At 40.1% G+C, this 26,140-nt stretch overlaps 1 protein-coding gene across 2 annotated transcripts in view; it reads left to right on the top strand.

The window, feature by feature from the left end:
* glis1b (GLIS family zinc finger 1b) overlaps positions 1-26,140 on the top strand; it is a 68,847-nt gene that overhangs the window by 12,408 nt on the left and 30,299 nt on the right. For both annotated transcript variants that reach the window (XM_086161502.1, XM_086161503.1), the window contains 2 exons: positions 15,582-15,771; positions 17,023-18,577. In XM_086161502.1, the coding sequence (XP_086017628.1) occupies positions 15,582-15,771; positions 17,023-18,577 (1,745 nt within the window). The remainder of the gene's footprint in view (positions 1-15,581; positions 15,772-17,022; positions 18,578-26,140) is intronic.

The raw sequence follows: 26,140 nt of genomic DNA, 5'->3' as shown, positions 1-26,140 counted from the left end.
CACAGTTGGTTTTCATTTAGTCTCTTGGCTAATGATAGGCTGAGAGCATGTGGACCATTGTTATTCCTATCTTCAGCATAGATACTCTTACTAGAAGTGTTCACGTGTGCCAATCAAAACATGAGAAAAAAAGAAAAGTATACAAAAGTGCAGAGACGGCTCGGAGAGTACACAACTTTGCATACTTGTACATGTAGCTGATACTATAACTGCTGCATTGTAGATGGACCTACATTTCTAATAGGCAAGGTATAGCGGCTTTATAAAAGAGCAGCTTTCCCCTTAACAAACTCCAACTTGCTCAAAAACCTTTACTTTACATTTATATGACTTCATTCAATGTGTCTCATGTACCCAGACTACCAGATATTCTGTGTGAAAGCAGCAGATGGAGAAGATACCCTCCTCGCGTCCAAGTCCTGCACTCTACCTGACCTGAGCTCAGAACATCAGGACTAGCCCGCTAATCTTTTACAAATGCTCTGAGTCTCTGAGTCTCCGAAACGGGGCCCTCGCTGAGATGGCTTAGTCAAAACAGCCCTGCCGGTCCTGAACACCATCTCAGCCTCTGGCTTAATTCTAACGCTGATTAACTAACAAATACCTGCTGCTTGTTCCACGGCATCACATAGCCTGATGCATTCTACAGCGATCCATCAAGTTTGACAGAATGTTTGCCCTCAGTGGAGGGACACACTGGCGCACCGTAATCTTTACAGGATTTGTTGGTAAGTTGATACAGGTCATGAGAAGTAAGTACAAGTCAACGCAGTGGTTTCATTGTTAAATCTTTAACTCTACATTTCAAATGATTTGCTTCGTTCCCTGGTCATAAATGACAACTTAGCAGTTTTTACTCTGCTCTGTTGTGAAAATCTGTCATAATTTGAAAACGGGACTCCGGCAACAAACTCAAATGCTTTCTGCTCTCTGAAGGCATTTGAAGGCTGCGAGCGGCAGTTCACATTTGAAAATCAGCATGGAAAAAAAATCACACTGACAACCATAAACTAAACTAAACCAAACTACTTCATTAAATTTTTGGGTGTTTGGCATGAATTCTTTTTTTTTTTTTAGCGTCTCCCTGCCAACTACCTCGACAGGGAAAGCAAAACAAATATTTTTTTCGCTGATGACAAAGGTAGACACGGTGAAAGCGTTTCTTTGCATCGTGTTTTAATTTCACTGGTGTCTCATTCTCAGTCACCCTCAAAACCTCTCATTTCCCATGTTTTCATCAAAGGCCTGAGGTTTAACTGTCAAGCTTATTTCCCAGTTTGCCGTACAGACATGCCTGAGCCCCGTCTTCATGGCTATCAATATTCGTGTGCCTGGCCACGTTTTCTGAACACCATGCATCGGGGGCCTCTGGTGAGGCTCAGTTGCACGGGTCGGCCTTTGTACATTAAACATTTGGCATGCCTGACATGTTGAATAAAACATCACTGTAACTTGTCGCCTTTCAGAAATATCTGGATTTTCCAAACATGCTTGTAGAATTCAGAATGACATGGATGCTGAATGTGTTGTGGAATTCGGCCAAGTATATGTTTTTGACGTGGTTCAGCAGTTACTGTAAGTGATGAATAATTCAAGTTTATTTTTGAGTCATGTTTATGCATCTCACATACTTTATGTTGCTTCTTATATGTGACTTCATAGAAATTGCTGTGCTTGCATCCTGCATTACCTGCTGGTATGCAGGAATTATAGGATTTTTTTTCATTTCTGGGAATAATTTGCTGTACTAGTAAAAATAAATCTTTTGCATTTTTTTGCAAAACAGATTACTATTATGAAAAAAAAGCTGCTTTTCATTATAACTTTTAATAAACAGAACACCAATAAAACTCAAAGGGACCAAAAATAGTTTGGCAGATTTTTTTTCAATGAAGCTTTGCATTCGCTTTCATTTGGCGTCGAGAAAAGGCTGGAGATTGCAAAATATTTAAGATAAATCTCTGTAAACCGCAATTCATCTGAATTCAGCGGGACACGTTAGCCATGTCCTTGACAGCGTATGCTGTAAATGTAAATGAACACTTTACCACATTGCTCAGTTTTACAGTCTGTCATTTGACACCAAAATGTGACCAATCCAGGCCACTGTAAAGATGCCAGCCTTCTACAAGCCTCAGGAGCTCTGAGCCATGAAGGAGTCCAGAGAGAGAGGCAGAGCATCAGTGTATGTACACTGAAGGCTGCCAAAGTACACTCATTTAACAGCACAAAAAGACTTGCACTGAGAACCCGCATGTTTATGTTAGGGATGATGTAAAATGGCCAGAATTCATATTTCACATCAAATTGCTCTTTTAAGATGGCGTCTCTCAATTTTTACATGCAAGGAAACAAACATTTGCATTTCAAAGTTCTTTAAATAAAAATAAATGAAAAGCAAACCCTTTTATGGGTTTGGAGACTATATTGGAAAACAGGTCGGAGGCGAGATGAATATTTTTTTATGGTTCGTAAAAGACCTTCACAATGAATGCCAGGTTATGTGAGAGGCATGACACTTAATTCAGCCCTTATACTCTGGGGCCAAGCAAAGCCAAATAACACACACAGCAAAGGCCAAGCGATCCAAATGAAGAATGATTTCTTTATTTCTGCATGTTATCATCTGATTAGGCTCCCTCCACCATGGACACATCCAAAAACCCTATTAACTATCAACCTTTGCTTTTATAGAGTTTATCATGCTTGGTTTGACAAATAATCTGAGCCATCTGTATTTTACTTTGCTGTTGCCGGCCACCTGGGCAACGCACCAGTGGTCAGGACTGCGGTTTAGAGCTTATTATTGGCTCTTTTTTCATCCTTCTCTTTTAATTGAACACATCAAGATAGGTTACATGAATGACTTCTTAGTTTGCATTTCTTTGCACTCGTTATGAATAGAAAGCATTGCTTGTGTTTGTTAGAAATGTTGTATTTCAGCATACTTTTTACTTTCATTATCAGAACTATCAGACACCCCGAATGTCACTCAGTGAGCTGAACAAGAATATTCAGAAAGTACAGTATGTCATATTATGCTCCAAATATTAAACCAGTGGGGAAAAATAATTAGAATAAAATAAGTGGTACTCTTTCTTAGTAAACCATACAAATGTGAAAATAAATAGTCCCATAGTATATCATTTCTGCTGCTAGTCTTTTAGCTCCATAAAATCTTATCAATGTAGTGAAAAAAAAATTGATCTCAATAGTTGATCTACAGAAATTACAGGAATGAATGATGTCTTTTTTCTACTACTTTAATGAAATCTCAGTCTAAATCTTGGTATTTAGTACTTAGTATTTTAAGTGCCTAAATCCCTTGAAATATTCAGTCTTAATTCATTTTTAAGTGTCTGGCTTGAACAAATCTAAAACTAAATCTAAATCTAAATCACTTTTATTCTGAAAAATAGTTTGCAATTACTTCTAACCTAGTTATAATCAAGTACTATTATATATGTTTTTTTGTTAGTTTGAATACTTTTGTTATGTAAAATGTACCAAGTGTCTGGCACATAACAGCTATGCATAAACAAATATTTGTTGATTTATATGAAATTGGTGTGGTGCGCGCGGGCGTGTGTGTGTGTGTGTGTGTGTGTGTGTGTGTGTGTGTGTGTGTGTGTGTGTGTGTGTGTGTGTGTGTGGATGAATGTTCATTTGCAAAAAACAAAAGAAGAAAAACTTATAGTTTACAGTAAGCAAATATATTTTAAGAAAACATCAATAAAGTCGATAGAATAAATGTTACATATTTTAAATTGACTCACATTTCTTATTCATTTTTTCCATTGTTGTCCATTAATTATCCCTTCACTTGGCATTTTTTAAGTAATTTCTCATATATGTTAGATATGTAAGACTCATCTTGTGCCTGCTCCCCTTTATGATAAATGTTCTTTTGAAAGTCCTTCTGCCACACACACACACACTCACACACACACACACACACACACACGCATACACACACACCCACACATACACACACACACGTACACCCATGCCCACATTGTTGCTTCACACTCTTGTGTATTTGTTGAAGCACAGTATACGCTCACACTTCACTGTTGTGAAGTTTCCATGTTTGACTTAACCCTCAGTCAGCGACTGTGACAAACTTCAACTTGAAATATTTTGGACTGCAAAGACAAAACCTGTGCCCCGTGTTGGACATAACCCTGGACTGCCTCATGTGGTGAAGGGACACAGCGAGAGCAGAAATCATAATAAAGGGAATCTTATTACAGCCATTAAACAAGAGAGGGGAAACACAGGAGGCCTTCAATTCCTGAACATCTAAAATGCTTACACTGTGAGAATATATCTGCTCATAAAGGTCTTTGATGGTGGCCCTGTCCATTCCAACAAATGAGGCTGCTGTCTGGATAAATAGCTGTATATTGACCCCCGACTGCACAAGAGTGAATGTGTTTCCATAGGTGTAATTTGGTACAGTTTTTGGCCTTCAATACAGCGCTATGCTTTTGTCCCTGTAAGCGGGCGTGAGGGGAGACAAAGAAATGTTGGCATCATATCTGAAGTCTCCAGTGGCGCTTCTTCAGATTGGGGATTAGATGTGAATGAAGGAATGCCACCTACCTGATGTAGATTTTCTGTTGTAGGCTGTTTATCTGCAGTAAAATTTAGAGAGAGCAGAAGAGAGTGTGTGTGTGTGTGTGTGTGTGTGTGTGTGTGTGTGTGTGTGTGTGTGTGTGTCGTTGGGGAGCAGGGGGTCACCACTGCCAAAGCCTATGGTGAATGAGGACTCCCCATGTAATAAAAGAATGGTATTGCTGACTTCCGAAGGTATGTGTGGTTTGAAACTCAACACAGGTTTGCTCAGTGGAAAACTTGGAAACCTCTTATATTTATTCTGTATATTTATGAAAACCCCAATACTGTGGTGCCTTCAGAGTCCACGCTGAGGTCCTACTTCAGCCCGGGTTCTGGTTGCAGTTGGCATTTTGTTGACTGCTGTGCAATATAAGATGTTGAGCACAGTTCCTCACTGTTCAAATACTTCCGTGAGGAAAATGATACGCAATGTCGCAAACAAACAAGTGAAGTCATTCAATTTTTTGACTAAACTACAAAAAAATGTTAGAATTATTCTCTAAGAGTCAACATCTGGGTATGAAATACCCCAGTTGAGATCTATGACATATCAAGGCATTGTTGTTATACCCGATATGGAATAATAACATTTGTAACACAGATATGAACAAGGATTTCAGCCATCACGTATGAGAATATCAGCATACTTTTCTACATTGAAATGTCTGGGCCACTGAAAGCGTGTAAGAACATGGTGACATGAACCAAGTAATAATCAAATCAAAATAAATGCTTCCCTTCTCGGCACCCAAGAGAGGGGAAGTTCTGTCAAAGCAAATTGTGGATTTTTGAAAAAGTAATTTCCCTCAGAGCTGTATTTCAGGACCGAGTTAACCCCTAATTATCCTGACGAAGGAATATTGATTGTGGAGACTGTAAAGAAGCTTTGACTCCAACTTTAGCCGGAAACTTCAAAAGCCAAAGCAATTATGCATGCTTTGAAGATATCTGTTTCACAAAGTAACATTCCCTTATTTTCACTGCACTACAAAAACACAAAGTAACTTAGAAGTAGGAAATGAAATCGGATTCCTCTTTTTGGTTCCTGAAACATCTGTTTTGGCCTTTGTTTTAAACAACAAGCATCCCCTCTGAGAATAACAGAAGGTTGTAGGCACCGTGCGTAGGTATCAAAATAATAATTTTCAAATGTTGCTCCCATCAAATGTGATCTAATTACCAGGACTTGGGTTCAAGCTCTCAGTCAGACCACCGAGCGTCAAGGGAATTGCCCTCAACACGGTTTCCCAACTATTCATTTATTCCCATTGCCCCCACTCAACCTTGCTGCTTCCAAGCCATTGCAAATACACGATAATTGCGGCAAATTGATCACTTGTTTTACAGAAGTCATATACATCTTTGCTTCTGTCAAATCCTTATCAATAGCAAGCGGGAAGATGCAGGGGAAGGAGAAGAGTGTCTGTCAGAAGGGCCCTTGACACATCTGCTGCATGGACATACTCTCATGTTCTGTGGTTGAGTTTGGCCACTGTCATTTCAGAGGTATTTCCTGCCATCTGTGTTCAATCGAATTCTCTCACAGATTTGGGTTTGTGTGTAAATATTGGGTGCTGGCAGAAACGGAGTGATGGAGAACTGTGAGTTTTGTACTGACAGCCTCTCGAGCTAAAAATGAACGGGCTGCCGAGACGAGATGAGCTCCGCTAACGACGGCTCCTCGACAAGGGGCTCCGGCAAAACAGAAAGAAATGTTTTATACATTAGATTAAGCATCAATAAATCATGTCATATTTCCCCCTCTGGTTTCATAGCTTAGTGCTGAGTTGACATTGTTTAATAATGGAGCAGCTTAGAAGGCACTTTGGTCCAGACTACTATCGAATGCCTCTGATAATTGTTGAAATATCCATGACCCTCATGGATTGTCGTGTAATTTGGCATAGAAATCCACTCTGCCGAGAAGATGAGACCTACCGTTTTGAATCGGAGCCTGACTTATCTTATTTCTAGATTTTTTTGGGATATCATGAACATCTAAAAACAAACACTACAGTCTTTAATATTTTATATACTTGTCTTATTTCTTAATACCACTAGCAGTAACAATACGAGACATGGTAAAGTTATCTGTTTCCAGAGTTGTCTGTTTTTCTTCTGCTTACAAGCTGATGCAACATGTTGCTGAGCCCGTCAGTAAAAATAGCAAGCGCTTTGCGTCAGCTTGTGACTCAGCATTTGAAATATGTGCATGCTTTTTTTCATTATTTGAAATACCATGTGTTTTACTTTAATCTTGCTGATATGACAACTGGATCTCATGAATTCAGTGACCGACTTGAGCCTCTTCTGAAAAAGGGAGAAAATCACATTTCATGAAAACATGCTATTTAAATAGATGTATACTCACACACACACACACACACACACACACACACACATATGCATACATACACACAAACACAGTGTTGGTCAGCAAAAGAAGCATTTGGAATTCAAATTTCAAGTACTTTTTCCATTTCAGATTTTAAATTTTGTCTATGTTTAGGACTTTTCAACTGTATTTAGACTCAGTAGTTAAAGGAAATGTCGAGTGGCTGTCAGTCCCTAAACTCTGGATCAGCTTCATCATCCTGCTAGATTTTTATTGCCTTCTTCACAAACAGAGCAGATGTTTTTCTGACCTGAAGCACCTTCTGATCCAACGCTGAGGTTTGGCATGGCTCCGTAGATGTTGTCCACCATTCCTATAAGCATGTCTGTTACCAGGCCAGTCATTCCTGTTTCTGTGTCATAAACCAGCTAAGCGCATGATGTCTTGTCTCTTCATCTCTCCTTCAACAGATGCTCTACATTTCTGAACTTCTGGACATTTAAATGTATTTTTTTGTCTAATCATAGGATGTGGATTAGCTGTGGAGACCTTGAAAAACATTGGTGCCTATGATTGATCTTGGCAGTGTTGAGATGTTTGGTAAATTATTGTTATTATAGTGATTGTAAGGATCTACTTGTTGCTCCGCCAGCTTTAATATGCTTTAATAAGTGAAAATTTAATAACGTTCACATATCCAGAAATATTGGATATTTTCAAAATAATCAATAATTGTTGGAATGTCTACCCTTCAAGGCCACTTAACACATTGTTAATTTGAAATTTTTCCCCTTTTTTTTGCATTTTTACTTTGATAATGGGTATGATATAATCATAGTTCTCACCATCTCTTTGCATTTACAAAAAGTCAGCATATCCAGAATTCTGTAATATTGTGACTTTTTGATTGTCTAATGTATTCGCAGGTATTAGAATTTCACACATAGTGTTCTAAAAAACAGTCAGCTCTGTCAATTCATATGACATAAACCTCACATTGTTTTCAGATAATCCTCCAAAAGCTTTACATTTGAGTAACATCACAAGAAGAGGCTGAGATATTGTGCACTTTATGACTGACTTCAGTTTTAACTCCCCATTTTTAGGTTCCTCTCAAACCAGACAGGATTGAAATAGTGTTGATGTATCTGTCCTCATAAATTCTGTCCTTGAAGGTAATACAGTAACAGAGTACAACCACCAGGTGGTGACATGCGCAACTGTAAGAGCATAATTATGTTAATCAGGGAAACAGATAATTAAGACGGGAGGTCAGCGGATTAGATGATGTGAGATTACCGCAGACAGGTTGCCCTATTTTTGGCAAGAGTATCTGAGAAATCTCTTTTAGTTATAAAACTCTCATTCTTTGCCTTGGTTTTTTTGTAGTTGTTGACATGCAGTGCCACTTCAGCCAGCCTTGTGAGAAAGTGGATCTTTTGCAGGCACCGTGTCTGGGATAGGATCGGGTCAGTCGACGACGGGAATGTTGACGGCTGCCAAATTTTTGCTTGTGTTCATTGCTGTGGTTAGAGCTGCTCCATTTGACTATCCCTGTATTATAGGGGTGCCTGCTTCCCACAACTCGGCTCAGTGTGTCAGAGTGACGTAAAATATTAAAAGCCATTTAGCATGAACAACCAGAGAAGGAAGTTTGTTTGGGCAATAAAGCTCTCTCTTATTTTGACTCTCTAAAAAATGTTATTAAGTTCAGGAATGATATATTTGCCCCAGATATTGCCACCAGCTGAAATCCTTGTGGAACAGGAGGAATCCTTCCTCATCTGTATTTATCTTTCTTGTATTTAATCTGATATTATTGTTTGACCAAGCTTACCAAATTAGTGCAACACAAAGATACTGGTTGAGAGCATCTAAAATCAGCCAGAACAGATTGATTTTATCCTCATGTAAGTTCTCAGGTCTGCCGGTACAAGAATTCCTGTACTGCCCACCCCCCATCCCCCAAATGCTGACATTTCTATGCTCCTACAGCAATTTAGTGAAGTTTTTATTCTTCTCTTCGGCCTGCACCTGCTTTAAGAGAAGCTTCTCCCTAGACATTGTTATTTTTCATTTACTTGTGCCCCCAGGATTTTCAATCATACATCTATTACTAAGCAAACAAATAAGTTCCGGCCTATGCTGCAGACACAAATATAGACATGAGTTATGAGATTCAGAGAAGCCGGGAAAGGCTTTGGACCCTAATACACAACATCTGTACTGGACAACACACACAACAGGAGCAACCCACTACAATGTCCTGCAGCCTGCTGTCCCACTCTTGTATCTGATGATCTGTCTCATGTTGAAAGAGGAGGAGAGGGTCGAGAACCACAGCGAGAGGGGGTAGACAGGAATAAAATGGTAATTATTATTATTAACTGTTCAAGTACCGAATTTTATGATTTATGGAGGCAAAGTGGGGCCAGTTTAAGCGTCACGTTGTATTTCCAGAGGCATCTGTCTTGTGGTTTTGGCAGCTTGTTGCACCTCGGGTTCAGATGTTTGCATCAAACTCTTGACATCCCTTTTCCCTCCCGACCCACACCCGAACCCCCATACAGCCTCCTCCCGCTCTAAGTGCAGAACACCTCTGATCGCTCCCCTTTCCTCTCCTTAAACCATCCATCCATCTGCACATCTGCTTTTCATTGGGGCCCGCATGTCTCTGAAGACTTGAACACATTAAACGTCGGCAAAAGCAGTCTTACTCTGGCACTTAACGCAACGCTTAGGTGACTTAAAAGGGAGAGGCGAGAATTATAGAAAATGAAGTGTCACAGAAATAAAAAAAAAATCGCTCAAGATTACCACCAATTACACATAATAATGGTGTCCAGACCATCTGCTGATCAGATGGAGCTGTTGTCAATGCAGAAACGATCATAAGAGAAAAAGCGAAACACAGACAGATTCATTAAGGAATTCAGCGACGAAAAACTTCCAGCTATGTGATAATGTGGTTTGATCTTCTCAGAACTTTATTGATGGGAATGCTTTGTATGGTATAACTGCGTATCTTGGGATAATAGCCATGTTGTTTCAGAGGGGTTAAGTTCTGCTAGATTGAAGACATGTGTATGCTTGTTTTTATTAGTCATTTATTAGTCACTGAAGTCAGGGGAGAGTTTCTCGCCAAGGCACAACACTGCTCGGTTTGAACATAACTCTGATCATCAGCCCCCGAGGCGGCCTGAATAGGTGTACTATTACAGCGCACCCTTCTTGACTATGATCCCTGATGTGAAATTCGTCCAGTATGTGAAGCGTGCGCAATAATCAATGTAATCATTGTAAATGTGACCGCAAACTTCCATTAAGCAGAGAGTCTGCTCTAATTATCAACACTATCAAGTCTGTATTCATTCATTGTTCCTTTCTATTGTCTGATTTTTCAACCTCTATGGTAACAGTGACTGCATTAATCACCGGCAGAAGGATTTAGAGGGTAGTTTCCACTCACAGCCATGATGCATCTGAGTTTTACGGCTTTGTAGGATTGTGTTCCCAAACGATTTTGACAAGAAGAAAGTATGACAAATGGATGACATCAGAATACTGTATTGTGGGGGTGATTGGAGCCTTGCTTCCCCCTCAAAACCTCAGGCCAAAGAAATAATCACGCATGTCCCGAAACAAGTTCTCGGATAGCCTCCTTTATCCTTTTATAATTACACTCTTGTTTCAAGCATTAGTTTATGTATTCACGCGCAGTGGAGCATTCAAACTGGCTCCCGTAATCTCCGATTGTCAGTCAGCTTCTCAGTTTGATCCTGAAGTGATGCTTGCAGTGCTGCACATGCTACTTCAATTATACAGGAGAGGAGGCAGAGTGAGCAATAGATACCATGTGATGACATTTATGGAACGGAAGATACCACTTCAGATGTTACGGTATTATTACACACCCTATTATAAAGGGGGCAGTTTTTGCCCTGCAGTCCTTGTTTATCGACGTATGTGTATGTGTGTGTATGTGTGTGTGTGTGTGTCTGTCTGTCTGTCTGTCTGTCTGTCTGTCTGTGTTTGCGCACGCGCTTTTGATATAGGTGGTTAACAATAGACTCCTTATATGTGCCTCTGCCTTTATTTGGCAATGCTGACATCAGTGGCTGTTAGAGAGGATGAGCCAGTCCATCTGTATGTGCTCTCTGGGCTGAATGTTGCCTCTAGTGCTTCTGATACTGTCCTGTCTCTTTCTTCTTCTCTTCTTTTACTTATACTTAAATCTCACATGCTGAGAGCATGACTGTCAAATGGATGGCAAGGCTATCAGCTGTTTAAAGAAATTAATCTTAAGTTCCTTTTTTGCTAATACATACTTCAGTAATGAAAATAATTAATGAATGATTGATTTTTAGGTGTCTTTCAGGGACTTGCAATGCAGTGGAAAAGCTACACCGATAAAACCTGATGCTATATGCAAATATGAAGAGCGATGAAATCTAAATGTGTGAGTGAAAAGAGAAGGGCTTTAATCAGTAATTATAGTTATAAAGATTTGTGACATAAATTGTTGTCATTGTGTTGAATACATAGCCCTCTTACACAGCAGACCACCCATGAACGCTATACAACAGGTATATAGTGGCCATTTTGCTCCCATGTTCACACGCACACGAGAACTCTTTGCTTGTGACTGCTTGTTGCTCTCCCTGGCTTCAGCCTCCTGATTAAACTAAGCTCACAACACAATGAAATGTTCAACGCTGAATTACCATGGCATATTCAATATAAACTGAATTTACTCCTGGGTCCCATCCAAGTCACCATATGTTGCAGAGCCTGTTTCTCTAGGCAGTGCATGACGGATTCTGTAAATGTAGCAAAGCTCTGACTCACTGGAGCGCTAACTTTCTGCAGCCACGGTATCAAGACCTTTAGCACTCATTTAACACTCTAACATTAATTTCCAACGAACCGGTCTTCTGGATAGACACTTTTAGCTTCACTTGAGCTTCCCAGTATGATGCAGCTCTTACTGTAAATGTTTGAGGGCATACAATGTTCTTCTGGGAAATGTATGCGTTTCGCAATGAGTCGCTCGACGCCCTGCAAGAAGCACACCCCTTGGTGACAACCACTCCGCTGTTAGGTTCTCGTCCAAATGCATCTCAAATATTAACTGCATTTTCAATAAATCATCAAAAGAAAAATGGGAAATTATGCGCATTTCAATTCACTCTAGTTAGACAAATATTGGGTTTGTGGTCCACTGGGAGAAGTGCGAAGGTTCTCTGTGTTTCTTCTGCCTCTTCCTGAGCCAGACATGCTGTTTCCTTTCCTCATTTATTCAGTTCATATCAAAGCTTGAATCCAAGCTTTTCAATCTGTGGACATTTGCTTTCAGAATTATGATCAATGAACGACTTATTACAATTTTTATTTTTGCCTGTGTTTTCAGTTTTGTCCTCATTTTCAGATATTACACAACTCATTTCACGTTCAGTAAAATCTTGCAAATCTTCTTCTTTTAAATGGGAGATCTTTTGTATGATAATATTCCTTGTATGGTCCTATGTCCAGGTTTAAAGTGTCCTTTACACTTTTTTATCTTTTGGGGAAACAGCACATTTTTTGAAACCTTCTTATTATCATCTGATACTTGTTACACTTTAGCTCAAACGATTTTTGGTGCCACCATTATTTCAGCAACAAACGTTCATTTGAAAAATGAAATCATGAAAACAAACACATTTTTAACGACCATTGCATATTAAATCTAACAATTTTGCAAGGCTTCTTTGTAAAACTCTTTTTCATCTCATAAAAGTTATGACATATTTTCCTCCACAGCACTATTATATTTCATTGTTTGTGCTTTCTGTATCATATCGTGCCTTCTGGCATTCAAATTCCACTGAAACAGAAGACACGGTGCTACAGTGGTAGATTATTTTATCAGCATCCCTAAAGAAACCCAATGTTGAAGTGACCTTCATCTTTAAATAAGAAGGGAGTGAAAAAAAAACAGAAAAAAGCTGAAGCAGAACAGTCTGAAATTCTCTTTTTCCAAAAATTATATGTTGCAAGAAATGGCATTACTACCTATGATTCTTCAAATAAATATGCTAAAACTGTAAGCCAACATATATTACACAAGATGTAATAGACTTTGAGGTTCCTTTCAGTGCTCAGCCCTGTGACAAATCTGTCCAGATGTTTGATGTCAGCTTTGAGCACTTGACAATATTTGTTGAAAACCTAATACAGTAAATATTTGGCTCATAGAATTTTGCAAAAGCTATATAGAGGCATGATCAAAACATACATACATATATATATATGTGTGTGTGTATATATATAAATATATATGTATGTTTTGATATATAGGCAGTGCATATATATATATATATGTATACACACACACACACACACACATATATGTGTGTGTGTGTGTCTGTCTGTGTGTGTCTGTCTGTCTGTCTGTGTGTGTGTATATATACATATATATATATAACTTTTATGATATATATATATATATATGTGTGTGTGTGTGTGTGTGTGTGTGTGTGTGTGTGTGTGTGTGTGTGTGTGTGTGTGTATGTGTGTGTGTGTGTGTGTGTTTCTTTTCTTTATTGTGGAGAGCAGATGAAGAGAATACTTGCAAATTAAAGACTGCTGTGGATAGTGACTTGTGTTTTCATAAAACAATCTTGCAGACAGGTCCCCAGGGGCCATCACGCTCTTGTCTCTGGGATTAACTCATTTAACTCATTTACATGGTGGAATCTTCCTGGGAAACATCTACTCTTTATTTTGGAAGAATCCATGAAGCGTTGAAAGAGCATTGTCTCATAATTTACATTAATCATCTGATGTTTGTGTGAGAAAGGGCAAGTGCTTAGCCTTACAACAAGGTTATGCGGTGCCCTGTGTTTTTATTTGGTTGTTTGTGTGCATGCAAATGGACAGTTAATGTCTAATTACGAGACCTCTGACAATGTTAGTCATTTTTATTCTCATTCCTTTGGCCATTCTTATTGAATTACTCCTGACTTGAGGCAGGGAAACACTTGGCATCACATAAGGGTCTTGAATGTTTCATGCACAAACCCAGTTGTGTATGCTAACCAGCGGGGACGCTCAGCCAACACGCTTTGAAAAAAAAAAATAGTGAAACAAAAAGGACCGAGCGGTCCAAAATTTGATAAACAGAATAATTTGTATTGCTTGAAAACAGACCCAAGCAAAAAGACATCTTGCCTTCTGTTAACGGCTCTGAGTGAAACCAGCATTGTTCCTGCCGTCCCCTGACGATCCCGGACTGTTTGTGTTTCTTGCATTGCCTTTTTTTTTTCTACCTCTTTGTGTTTACGCTTTGACCCGCAACTAGACAAAAGCAGAGGAGACTTAGACTCCATCAACTGGAGGAGGGATATATCAAGGGATACGTCCTAAAATGAGGATAACATGGCTCACAAAGTTCTCTTGTTTTCCTTTGTCTTTTGTTCATTCTTCTAACCTTTTCCCTAATTTTCCAAACAAATTCTGCCTTTCTGTCTCTTCTCCCTCCCCATGAGTTAGTCATGTTGTAATGTCTTGTTTTATTTATTATTTTTCATTTTTGATGTTAAAATATGCAGGTTTTTTTTTCTTTTTTTTCAATCCATCATTTTGAATTCTAACACAGAGTATATTTGGGTGACATTATGAAGAATAGCTCATAGTGTGGACTCGCAGTGTGAATAACATCATTAGGACAAAATTGAATTTGAGAAATTGAGTTAGGAGAACTGGAACAGGGGGACGTGTGTCAGTCTACTCAAAGGTGTGAGGGCATATCAGCTTACATTTGGCACATATCTCATCATAAACCAGTCCATTCATTTATTCACTTTCATCTTGTCTTTTCTTTCAGCCTTTTGACATTTATAGCAAATTATAAGGCTTGTATATCTAATCAAAACCTCCGCTTTGAAATATAAAACAAGAGGCACTTGAGAAACAAAATGTGTATTGAATGTGTCTGAAAGAAACACATGCTTCACATTTAAACAAATTTGGTTTTATGAAGATCCCCTGCCAACTGATTATGTAGAGGCATTGTTTTAACTAAGGAAAATTAATGTGTTTTTAATTATTCGTCCTCTGGATGTACCTTTTTTGTAATTCACTGGAGAAAAGCCTGCCTTCAAACGATGTGTGCCCAAACAATTCTGTATTGAGTCAGAATTAATTATCACCAGATGGACAGATTAACAAATTATTAAAAACAGTGACTGCATAAAATAATAAACAGCTGAGAAACTCCATAATGTTCAAATTCTTCACCAACAGCTATGTTTTCTTGCTGAACATATTAATTTGATTTGGTTTATTGTCTAATAAACTGCTCCGGTAATATTTTTCCTTTCACCAGTTGGGTTTTGGTGAATAGCTTTCCATATATCACCAGTTGTTGCAGTTGTGGCAGCCAGCGGTGATTCATTTGCCAATAACATTTCAACACTTGTGACACAAGTGTTGTAAATTGATGACCGTCATGAGAAAACAGCGAATTGCTTGGTACTCGCATCAAGGATTGCATTTTTTTAGTGAATATATCGCACTTGAATAATGTGTCAGCCACACACTGGTCATTTGCAGTAGTCTGACAGTTTTCCTGCTCTGCTTGCAGTAAACAGTGCCTACTGCTCTGAGAAGGATGTAAGCTCAGCACTGGATGACGCTGAGGGCATGATACGATGTGGGCAGAGCTTGCCAGTGCCAGTGGGGGGCCATACAGGGGGGCTTTACCAACAGAGCCTCCACAGCAACAGACCTGCGCCCGACCTCCTTCTGCAGGACGGCCCTCATCTCGACACCAGGTAAAATACCACAATCACTATCATTTGCTTTATGTGCAGTTATACTTTTATTCCCGTTCTAGTTTTAGGATGTTTCCTGTTGCATATTGCATCACTAACAATATAAAGGGATACAATGTGTTTCTCATTATCTCTGCTGTCATGACCAGATGCACACATATGTAGCCGAGCAGCTTTATCCATTCCCATAAAATACTCAGGAGGGGTCTAAAGTACTGTAATGCGGTTCTTCTGTTGTGCAATATTTGACTACTGTTGGTCAAGACAGAAAGAATTTCCAGTGATATTCTCTATGGCACTTTCTTCTCTTTTCCTTCCCCCTGTCCTCACCTGGCTGAAAGTGCTTCTCGAAAAATGTACACATCTATCATATTGTCTCAAAATTTTCACAACAGCCAGACCTGAAATGGTGCCTCTGAATAGACTGGGTTGTCTTTGTCAACAAGTACAATGACAAACACTGCCGGTGGCTTTCTTCAGCGTTTCCCTGGCGTTAACCCCCACCCCCACCCCAACCCCTGCGAAAGGTGGGGGACAAAGATGAATCCTTCATGAGACAGCTAGAGAAAAGAGAGCTCTTCTCACATCACTCAGGGGCTTTGGACAAAATCCATAATGAGCCAACTGACAGGAATGATTATGTCGGAGATCACAGCAACGCATGGAGAAATCTGACCAGGGTTCCCCATTCAGCAAGGCAAAGATTCCCACCATAATACACAGTATTGTAAATGATGACCCGTCTTGGGCCCCAATTATGCCACCAAAACAGGTGACTCCCTATTTATCCCCAATGTTGGGTTGGGTTTAACCCCTTTTTTGTCATCAAAGCCTGTCAGATGGACACAGTAGCCAGTGGCCTCTCGGTCTCAGTTGCCATCCTTCCTTCCCCCGCTTTCTTTTCTTAGTCATAAATGCCCATTCATAAGCGGTCATTAGCGGAAGATCCCGTTTCATTTATTCATAAAACACTGTGGATCGCGAGCGGCAGCCAATGTCAACTAATGTCACAAAATCATAAAATTCACTTGGACGGCATGAGGGTTTTCTCTGTATGTTTCACTGCATGAGTAGATGAAATTTTTCCTCTCACTCAACATGTACTTTATGGAAAACATGAGAAAGATTAGGGTAACTGACTAGCTTGCTAAACATTGCTGCCGGTGGGAAGGATGAACCACCCTGCATCTGTCAACAGGCGCCGGGATAATAGCGCTCATATTCCTCTCTTTGTGGTTTTCCCCATTGCAGATCCTCGTCCTCTTTCCAGAGGTCTCTGCCAGTGGCCTCACCTGGCCTGAGCTGTGGAAGCACCAACGGGGCTCCATCTTCTCTCCCGTACCCAATCAAACAAGAGAACTCAATGGGTTACAAAATTTCGAGCATGGGACCCGACCTACGCAACGCGTCTCAAGGTGGCTTTCAGAACACGAGGAACGGCATACTTTTGGGCGTACAGAGGGACATCATGGTCGGAACCACACACATTAGCAACAACGGTAATAGCGTATGCTCCGTGAGTGGCATGGGAAATGCTGTGTCAGGTGATGCACCGCAACCGTTTAATAATGAAGATGGCTCCTCCCCGTCAGCTTTGTCCCCGGCTAGCTCCCGTCATTCAGCGCGACTGCTCAACACTAGCAGTCTGAAGAGACGTCGCCTGTCCCTGGTCTCGCAGTCCACCGTCGCTGCCGGCACTAACAACATAGTTGTGACAGGGTCCCCGTCAGCGACGAACTCTGCTTCTGAGGAAATTAATATCACCGCCATCATCTGCTCCTCCTCCCAGATGTCGATGGTTGCCTGTGTCAACGGGTTCCGAACTAACCTCTCACCCAGCCACACTAGCAGCGCCGGCTTCTCTTCCTCCTCTTCCTCTTCCTCCACATCCCCGCCAACTATCTCCTGCTCCCGGGAAGCCCCTCACAAACCCCCGCCAAACAGCAGCCCCCAGCAGGTCACGCTACCGGAAAGCTGTCAGCTATCCTCACCAGCCACCTGCCTCCTGTCTCTAACCTCCTCATCCTCCTCATCCTCCTCGTCAGTTTCATCAGTGGAGCCAGAGCAGGGCCCCGGGCTGTGCGAGGAGCGGGGCTCCATGCAGCAAGGGCGCGGGGCTGCAGGAACACTCCTTGGACATGTAGGAGAGGGAGGAGGAAGCTCAGATGGGTTGGGCCTACTGATGAGCGGAGTACTAATGCCTGGGACGTTAAATTCGGGGCCTGAAGCCGGGGTTCTTCTGGACAGGGGCCAAAGCTCAGGAGGTGCTCTCAAGCAGGAGCCTCTGGATGATTTCTCTCCCAGTGAAGATGAACTCTTACAGCAACACTATCATCATCATCATCATCATCATCACCATCACTTAAGCGGTCGCAGTGGGCTGCTTCATCACCCTCACCAACCCCCGCGACCTGCCATGCCACCGCCCTACCACCTGCACCAATATATGGGACAGAGTTCTGTTGGCATGGTGCATAGCCATAACCAGCAAAGTGCACCGTCCTCTTCTCTGGGAATCAAACCATCCTCTGCAGGCCCTCCTGGGTCCCATACAGCCCCAGAAAGGGAAGACGTTGGTGCACAAGCTGACAAGCAGGTTTGTCGCTGGATTGATTGCAGTGCTGCGTATGAACAGCAGGAGGAGCTTGTGAGGCACATTGAAAAAGTTCACATTGACCAGCGAAAAGGTGAGGACTTCACCTGCTTCTGGGCAGGCTGCATTCGCCGCTACAAGCCCTTCAACGCCCGCTACAAGCTGCTTATCCACATGAGAGTCCACTCTGGGGAGAAACCCAACAAGTGTATGGTAAGTTATCATAAACCTGTAAAATGATTGTCCCGACAACGACCAGATCGAAAAATGTTCACCAGAAGTCAAATGCTTTTCTTAACAAACATTTAGTCATCAGCTGTCTTTTTCAACACCTTCAAAAAATAAATGTTGCTCTTAATAATAGCTGTGCCATTAAATTCGAGCGGCGTTGTGTCGTAAAATCCTAGTAACATGTTAATTTATTGGTTTGTTTTAATCATCTAAGTATCTGACTCCAATCACAATACACAGTTATTATTTACAAAAGAGACACTGGACTTACCTCGGTCCACACACACACACACTCACACACACCTTAATTTCGTTTGGGTTGAGAAACATTTATGATTGCAATTCCTGTACTTTAGTGGTTTCCTACTAAGGAGAGAGCTGCCGTAAGAGTAGCATTACCTTGTCAGTATAAATAGGTTTGCGGTTGTATTCTTTACAGGTAAAGCTCCAATTCTGCATGCCATCACACTAATCAATGTCAAGCTGTCACTCCCTCAAGTCCCTTAGCAAATGGAAAAGGCCCTCCAACCTTAAGAATGATTTAGTCCAAATACACAATTAGTCCACAATTTGTGTAGGGCGAAGCCATGTTTATTTTCACGAGCACTCTGTTTTTCGAGAAGGGATTCAGATCATGAAAAGCCAACACATATGGTTAACATAACCAAACAATGCCTACACTTGATCCTTTTAAATGGGAGCTTTAAATGTTTAGCTGTCCCACAAGTATTAAGTGAATTGGCTCCATATCCAAGCCAAACAAGAGCAGAAATGTAGTAGTCTGGAGAAGGGAGCCACAGAGGGATAGTTGGTAACATTTGCTTGCCTCGCTCAGTTCACAGTTTCTCCCAAATCCTCTGTCAGATGTGGTCCCCTTCAAATTCAGGAGGCCATCCAAATCCTAATTATTGTAAAACTGAGTCTGCAATATTGTAAAAGCACCTGTTTAATCTCAAGATCTTTTTTTTTTTTACTCCAAAAGATACCACCAAATTTTATTTATATTCTTGATAATGATACACACACACACACACACACACACACACTCAGAGTTACACGTATGTGAAAAGAGGATATTATTTCAAATGGACTTGGAGAGAAAAGGATGCAACAATTCCATGTACTGCACGCTGAGTTTGAATACTCTAACCTTTCCAAAGGAGGATAAATAGAGAAGAGAAATGTTTTAAAAAGCTTGAATCAACATGTTTAATCAGCAGTAACTGACCATATGTTGATCTGGGAATTGAGCAGATAAACTTGGACAGTTTAAGAAAATAAATATGTTCTGTGTGTGTGTGTGTGTAATTGGTCCTCCATTTGTGTTTGTTAACAGTTTAAGTGTTAGCACTCGATAATTCTAGCAAACCCAGTGTCTTTGTGCGTCTAAAAAGCTGGAGGCCAGTGCATGTGTTTCAGTTGTGTCCATTTCAAGTCCTTATTTTGGTTGTCTGTCCTTTTTGGCCACTTTCTCAAATGCCCGTTGTGTTTGGTTTGCTCTTGCAATAGACAAAGGCATTCAAGAATTCCAGCAATTCAAATAGAGGAAACAGATGAGACATTCTCTTTAAGGACCAAATGCTCTAGAAAAACCAACTAATCCCTCTTATTATCTTTCCAGCAGCAGATTCCACTCAGCACTCGTGAAGCTGAGCTTTCCACACATCCAACCATAACACTCCTCTCTCCCGTTTCGCCCGCTCCCTCTCCAAACATACATATACTGTATCTCTCTTTCTTCTCACAGCTGCACAGCATTTGCTTCGTGCCGCGACTTGGCAGGGAAAAGTCATTATCACGGCACACATTTTGTACCCCGACCCCTGTGTGAGCCCGTCACGGCCTGGACCCGCCAAATATTTTCAAAAATTCCACGCTCGAAAAAAAAAAAAAAAAATCTTTCAGAATTCAAAAGTTTCAAACGCGATTTTGTGTCTCTTCCTCTATCTAGTGCCATTTCACAAAATATTTTTTTTCCACTCCCTTCACTCCCAATTAAAGCCGGCCCAGGGCTGTTGTGTAAGGCAGTCCGGTGCTGAGGGACACACTGGCGTAAAGGACAACATAATCTCTCCGCAATATCCTGTTGTGTTTCATGCCTAATTCACTTGTTTTTTTTAGTTTATTACATTTTTTTTCTCATGTCTGCATAAATATTAAAAAGATATCCAGTAAGAGTAACCCTGACATTGTCCCAGACTTTGATATTGTTCTGCTTTCTGAGAAGCTGGCCCTGTGAGGGCAGAACGGTGAGCTTTGAGGGTCAAAGAATATCCCTTTAAACCACCCGGTCTCTCTGTGGAAAAGGACACGGCATTCACATGGTAGAGCATACACTTTGGCGGGTTTTTGTGTTGCATAGTTGATTTGGTCAGACGTTATAAGAGAATTACTTGCTCTAAAATGTTATTGGAAGTGCTCGTGTTGGTAGATCCAGTCATTGAGCGTAAAACCACATACTGAGGCTTTCGTGTTGAGCTGTTTTGTACATGCAGGATTTCAAACCATGAATAAAGAAATGTATATATTAAATTCTGGGTGAAAAATTACATATATAGTTTACATAGCCTGTATACGTAATTCATTTAGACTTTTTGTTTTTTCCTTGTAGTTAATCGACAATGTTAATAAATGTCGGTAATTTTGGTGGCTAATGAGCATATTTGTTTTTTGTTTTAATTAAAAACCTTTGTATCTTACATGCACTTCCCAAACTACACGCTCACTGATTGAATAGAGCCTGCGGTGATTATATAATAAAGTTTGCACAATCAATGAATTATTTCAAGAAATATAAAAGCACGCCCTTCATAATTATAGTATTATTACATATATTTGTCATTCTCATATTATGGAAAATCTAAAATCAAGAGAAAGTCACACATTTCGCAGAGATTAAATGCAGCCATCAGCTGACCCACTTAGGGAAACCACTTGTTGAAGGAAAGTTGGAAATTGAGACCCATTGGAAAAAAAAGCATCGATCATGGAATTTCCTTTTTATTCACTGGTGTGAAACCAGCAAACATATATATTTAGATTTACTGGATTGTTTTTTGGATGAATGTCGAAATCCTTCAGCAGTAGACGTTGAGACGTAGGCAGTGGGGTGGTGCCAAGATGGCATGTCTTTTCTGGAGTAAATGGAGTCTTTTGTGAGCAATCGGCTCATTCTCGGGAGATGAAATACCGAATACCATTAGCTAATTGAAACTTGGGATCATGACATGAGTTGAGTTTTCCTTTGAATGCCTCGTGCAACTGGAGCTGTCCGTGCTCTCACTTTGAGCAGTGAGTGACATCAATATAATATATTGATACTGTGTTGAGCCTCTGGCACGCCTCACACGTCAGGGGGATTCAGCAACAGCGATATTACAGATTCCAGTTCGTTGAGGTTATCTTTAACCATTCAGAATCTTAGGCACAACCAGGTGCACTTTTTTCTCCTGAAATTGAAAAAAAAAAAAAAAAAACGATTCCTTCAGTTAGTGTTTTAAACCCACAGAAGTGGGGTTGCTGTCAAGTCTTGACAAATTACCTTGTGTACGTATTTGAGCCAAATTAGCAGCGCAAGCTTTTAGCGTTAGGCCGAGTAAGGCCTATCTAAGGTCATCAGGCTCAATAGCTGAGAAAGCCCATTCACTCAACTATATGTTCAGTTGACGCAAATGGAAACACCATATACCTGGTGATCATTCCTAACTCTAACGTTTGCTAGTCATCTATCGGCTCATTATGTCATCGGGTAGCCTGATAATGACACTTCTGATCCCATCCTGTGACAATCCTCTGTCGTAATGTCATGTCTGTTGCACTACTCTGCAACCCGCCCCCGTTATCATGCTAATAGCAACGAAACACTGTCCATATGTTATGTTCATATGATGAAACTGCAGGTTGAGGGGCTCAACGACTGATGTTTTGGCACATGAATGAAAGCACTGGACAGACATTTCTTGCTTATTTTCCTTGTTGAGTGGACCAGGCCAACTTCACGTCAAGGCAAAAAGGTTTCCAGTCAATCTTTTGTAGTAATGCGGTCCAGTTGTCTGCAACCCACCCAACCCAAAGCCCCCTGTCTTCTCATCGTGTCTCCCCCTATCAATCTCCTAGATGTGAATTTAAGATTGTTCTGAAACATGTTTAACTTGCCACATCTGGAACTTTTGCTAGGGCTGGCAGTCTTTAAGTTCCAATTCATCTTGTGTAGAAATCTGAATGATAACTGTAGAATAATGTTTTTAAAAAACAGATTTATAAATCAACAATTAAATAGTTTTTTGACTGTCCTTGGTTTTACAGTTTTTGAATTTACTCATTGTACGGTTTTACAGATATATAGTTGTAAAGCCATCTGTAGAGATCTACAGATGTACATTTTATCATACAGTTCTATACCATAATCTATATTCATGCTACCCTTGCACCCTCCAATTGCCCCTCAGGGATAAATAAAGAAATTATGCTTCTGATTCTCTGATCAGGGCAAAATAAGTTCTAAAAAAAATCAAATGAAACCTGAAAGCTTAGCAAAGCTAAAACTTGTATTTCCTTAAAAAGAAATCCTAAAGATTGGAAGAAATTATCTTAAAGTCAGCAAAAAATATTTAAAATATTTGCAACAAATTTCCCCCCCAAAAAATAATGTAGTAGAAGTAGTATCTAGAATTTAGATAGAATTAAGCAGTGTGTCGTGAACTCAACATATTCTTAGACAGAAATTGTGAAGACACTGGTCTCTGGTGCCTTTATTTTCTGTTGTGAGAAATTAGAACATATCGCTATTTGACAGTAAATATGGTTTTATTTACAAAAGCCAAATTTCAAGATATACTTGCATCTGAAATATGTGTATTTTTCACTTTCACTTTTTTACATCTTAAATGATTAAAAATCTTCACAAATACTTCCAATACTTTACATCACCGTTTCTGTCCAAAGCTTTCATCTGGTCGCCCTGCACATGTAACAAGCTGTTAATGTGTTTTCACTTGACAAAGGACTAAACTTTTCAAGAAACATTGCAGTCAGAATTTCAGTAAACATGTTTGATCCTCTGCGGTTTGAGAGTGTGGTGTTGATGGTCACAAGGCAACAGAAACAGAGACACATGTTTACAGTTGGATCAATTACTACATTTAAAAAAAAAAACTGAACAACATTTTCCCTGTCTTCATCGAGTTTTCAAAGGAAATATTACAGTTTGGCAGCGTTCTCTGCAAAATTTATCAAGTTACCCTTAAATAAATGGTAGAAAGTGGCACGACTAGAGATTTACCGAGCTTCAAGCCACCAATCTTAAAAAGAAAAGAATTTTGAGCCAAAGCAGGAGTGAATAGCTTCAAAGAAATCATGACAGAAGCTGTAAACTGGTTTGAATAGCTTTATTCAAAATCCCTCACTTTTGTTGCTATCACTCTAAGAGTGTATGCAAAACAGTATAAAAGCTACGAAAGGTCAAACAACTACAGCTACCTTGCTGTAAACCTCATAACCAGGTATCAAAGCGTGCACGATTTCCGACCTGATACACTCTAATTACATTTGTCTGGAATGCAATATTTTGAGTTTCACCATTTCCTCAACATTTAATCAGGCTCTCGTATCTGAAACCTGAAGACACAGGGCTACGGTTATACATTGCGAAACGATTGTGTCATAATTGTGTCCCATCCAAAACTTTAATCAGTTTAATCTCCCTTCTGAGCCAGATCAGTTTACTAATACATTGGAGATATGAGGCTTTGTGTTTTGGGGTCTTTGTCATGTTCAGGGGACCATGAATGAAATGCAAACCCAGGTCATGCAGAAGAGGGAGGGAGGACTCCTCCCTTGACTCAAAAAAGTGATTATTTCTTTTCAAATTATTATTTATTGCTATTCTTTTTGTCTGTGCACCATCATTGATCACATGCATTATATGATTTTCCCAATTAACAAAATGGAATTTTATTCGGAGCATTGTACAGGATTAGGGCAAATCCTTTCTCCTTTGAGACAAACAACTTGCCCCGCCTCCAACATTCCAACACCGGCCTTGTTTTGTGCCGAGACACGATTTGTACCACCGCAAACACACCCCCGCAGCCACAAACAGTTCCACTGGTGTGTTTATTGTTTATTCTTATTTATTTTTTCTTCTTAGATTGTGCCCCAGCGGGCCACTCCATAGCAACATGCTCAGAGCAATATCTTACTTAAATGGCACCCAGGTCAAGCTTACTAGAAGGTTTTCTTGGTCACCGCTTCCTCTTCAGAACTACAACCACAGTTCAACAGTCCTCTCATCACCTGAAGCCCGAACCACAACGCATATTCAGACCGTACATATATACACTTACATGCACTTATATGTATATATATATATATCTATCTATATATGAGTAACGATCATGCTACCGTGCAAAATAGACACTAAGAAATGCATGGATGAATTATGTACCGAGGGATTTGTTTATATTTAGAGTGTCAAGTTCAAATTATGCATTGCGGTGTTCTGTGGTTAGCATGCCGACTTTAATTGTAATGTTTAAGAGAAGAAGTGAAAGCTAGAAGAAACTGAGCCAAACAGGCATTTCAATCCCACTGATGTCATCTTGCAAGAGGGGTTTCTGGCCAGTATGCGGCAGGAGGCATTATGCATGACAAGTGATTTGGTATGCATTGAATGAGGATTTGAGAGCATTTTTGAAGCATGAGGAAGGACAAGGCACATTCAACTGGTGCATTCATTATGGGTCACCCAGGCGTTCTAACCTGTGATTTTGTTGACACTGTTAAGACCTTTAAGTGTATTTAGATGCCCATCTGAAAGTGAAAGATGGAAGGGAGATCCAGATGGAAAGAACAAAATAGAGTACTGAGGGACCGATGATGGTCTTAAAACGGAACACTTACCGAAACAGTAAGACTTTATCCGAAACATACTGGCTATAAAGACATAATGAAAGAGAAGGGTGGTGATGAAAGAAAAAGAACAAGAGACAGGACGGGACATTTAAGGACGCAATCCACAGAATGAATCAATATCTTATTAGCCGATTTTATGACATTAAGATTGCACAGACCTGAAACTTCAGAGACTAGTAAATTTGCTGGGATTTACTTCTTCCCTGTAGAGTTTTACACCCTAACAATCGCTGTCTCCTGAAAGAAAAAGAAGCCCTTTTGATTTTCTGTTCAGTTCTTTAACATGTGTTTCACATTCAACTGTTCGGCTTTGTAATTAGTTTTAACATTGATGTAAAACGGTTTATGCGGGGTTTAGAAGCAGATTGTTTTCATTAAAAATAGCAGAGAAAGTAAGAAACTGCAGAGCAAAAAGTTAACAAAATCTTGCCTCCGATGTCACACAGCAACTCAGTTTGATCAGCCTGCATCCGCATCTCCATCAGTCTGACAATTTGATTTTCTGCACGTCTTTTTGTGATATCTAATGAAAAGCCAGGAAATAAATATTATATGACAGGAAGAAGTCGCTTTATAATTTAGCCGTACTGGCTGGCAAATTGTGTTAGGCCAATGTGTACCAGGCTTAGACTC

This window comes from Fistularia commersonii, chromosome 16 (assembly GCF_037954325.1).
Source record: "Fistularia commersonii isolate RoL2024-O1a breed Wild chromosome 16, RoL_Fcom_v1.0, whole genome shotgun sequence".
Taxonomy (NCBI): Eukaryota; Metazoa; Chordata; class Actinopteri; order Syngnathiformes; family Fistulariidae; genus Fistularia; species Fistularia commersonii.
Note: the sequence above shows the minus strand (reverse complement) of the source record. Positions and strands in the feature narration are given on the sequence as shown.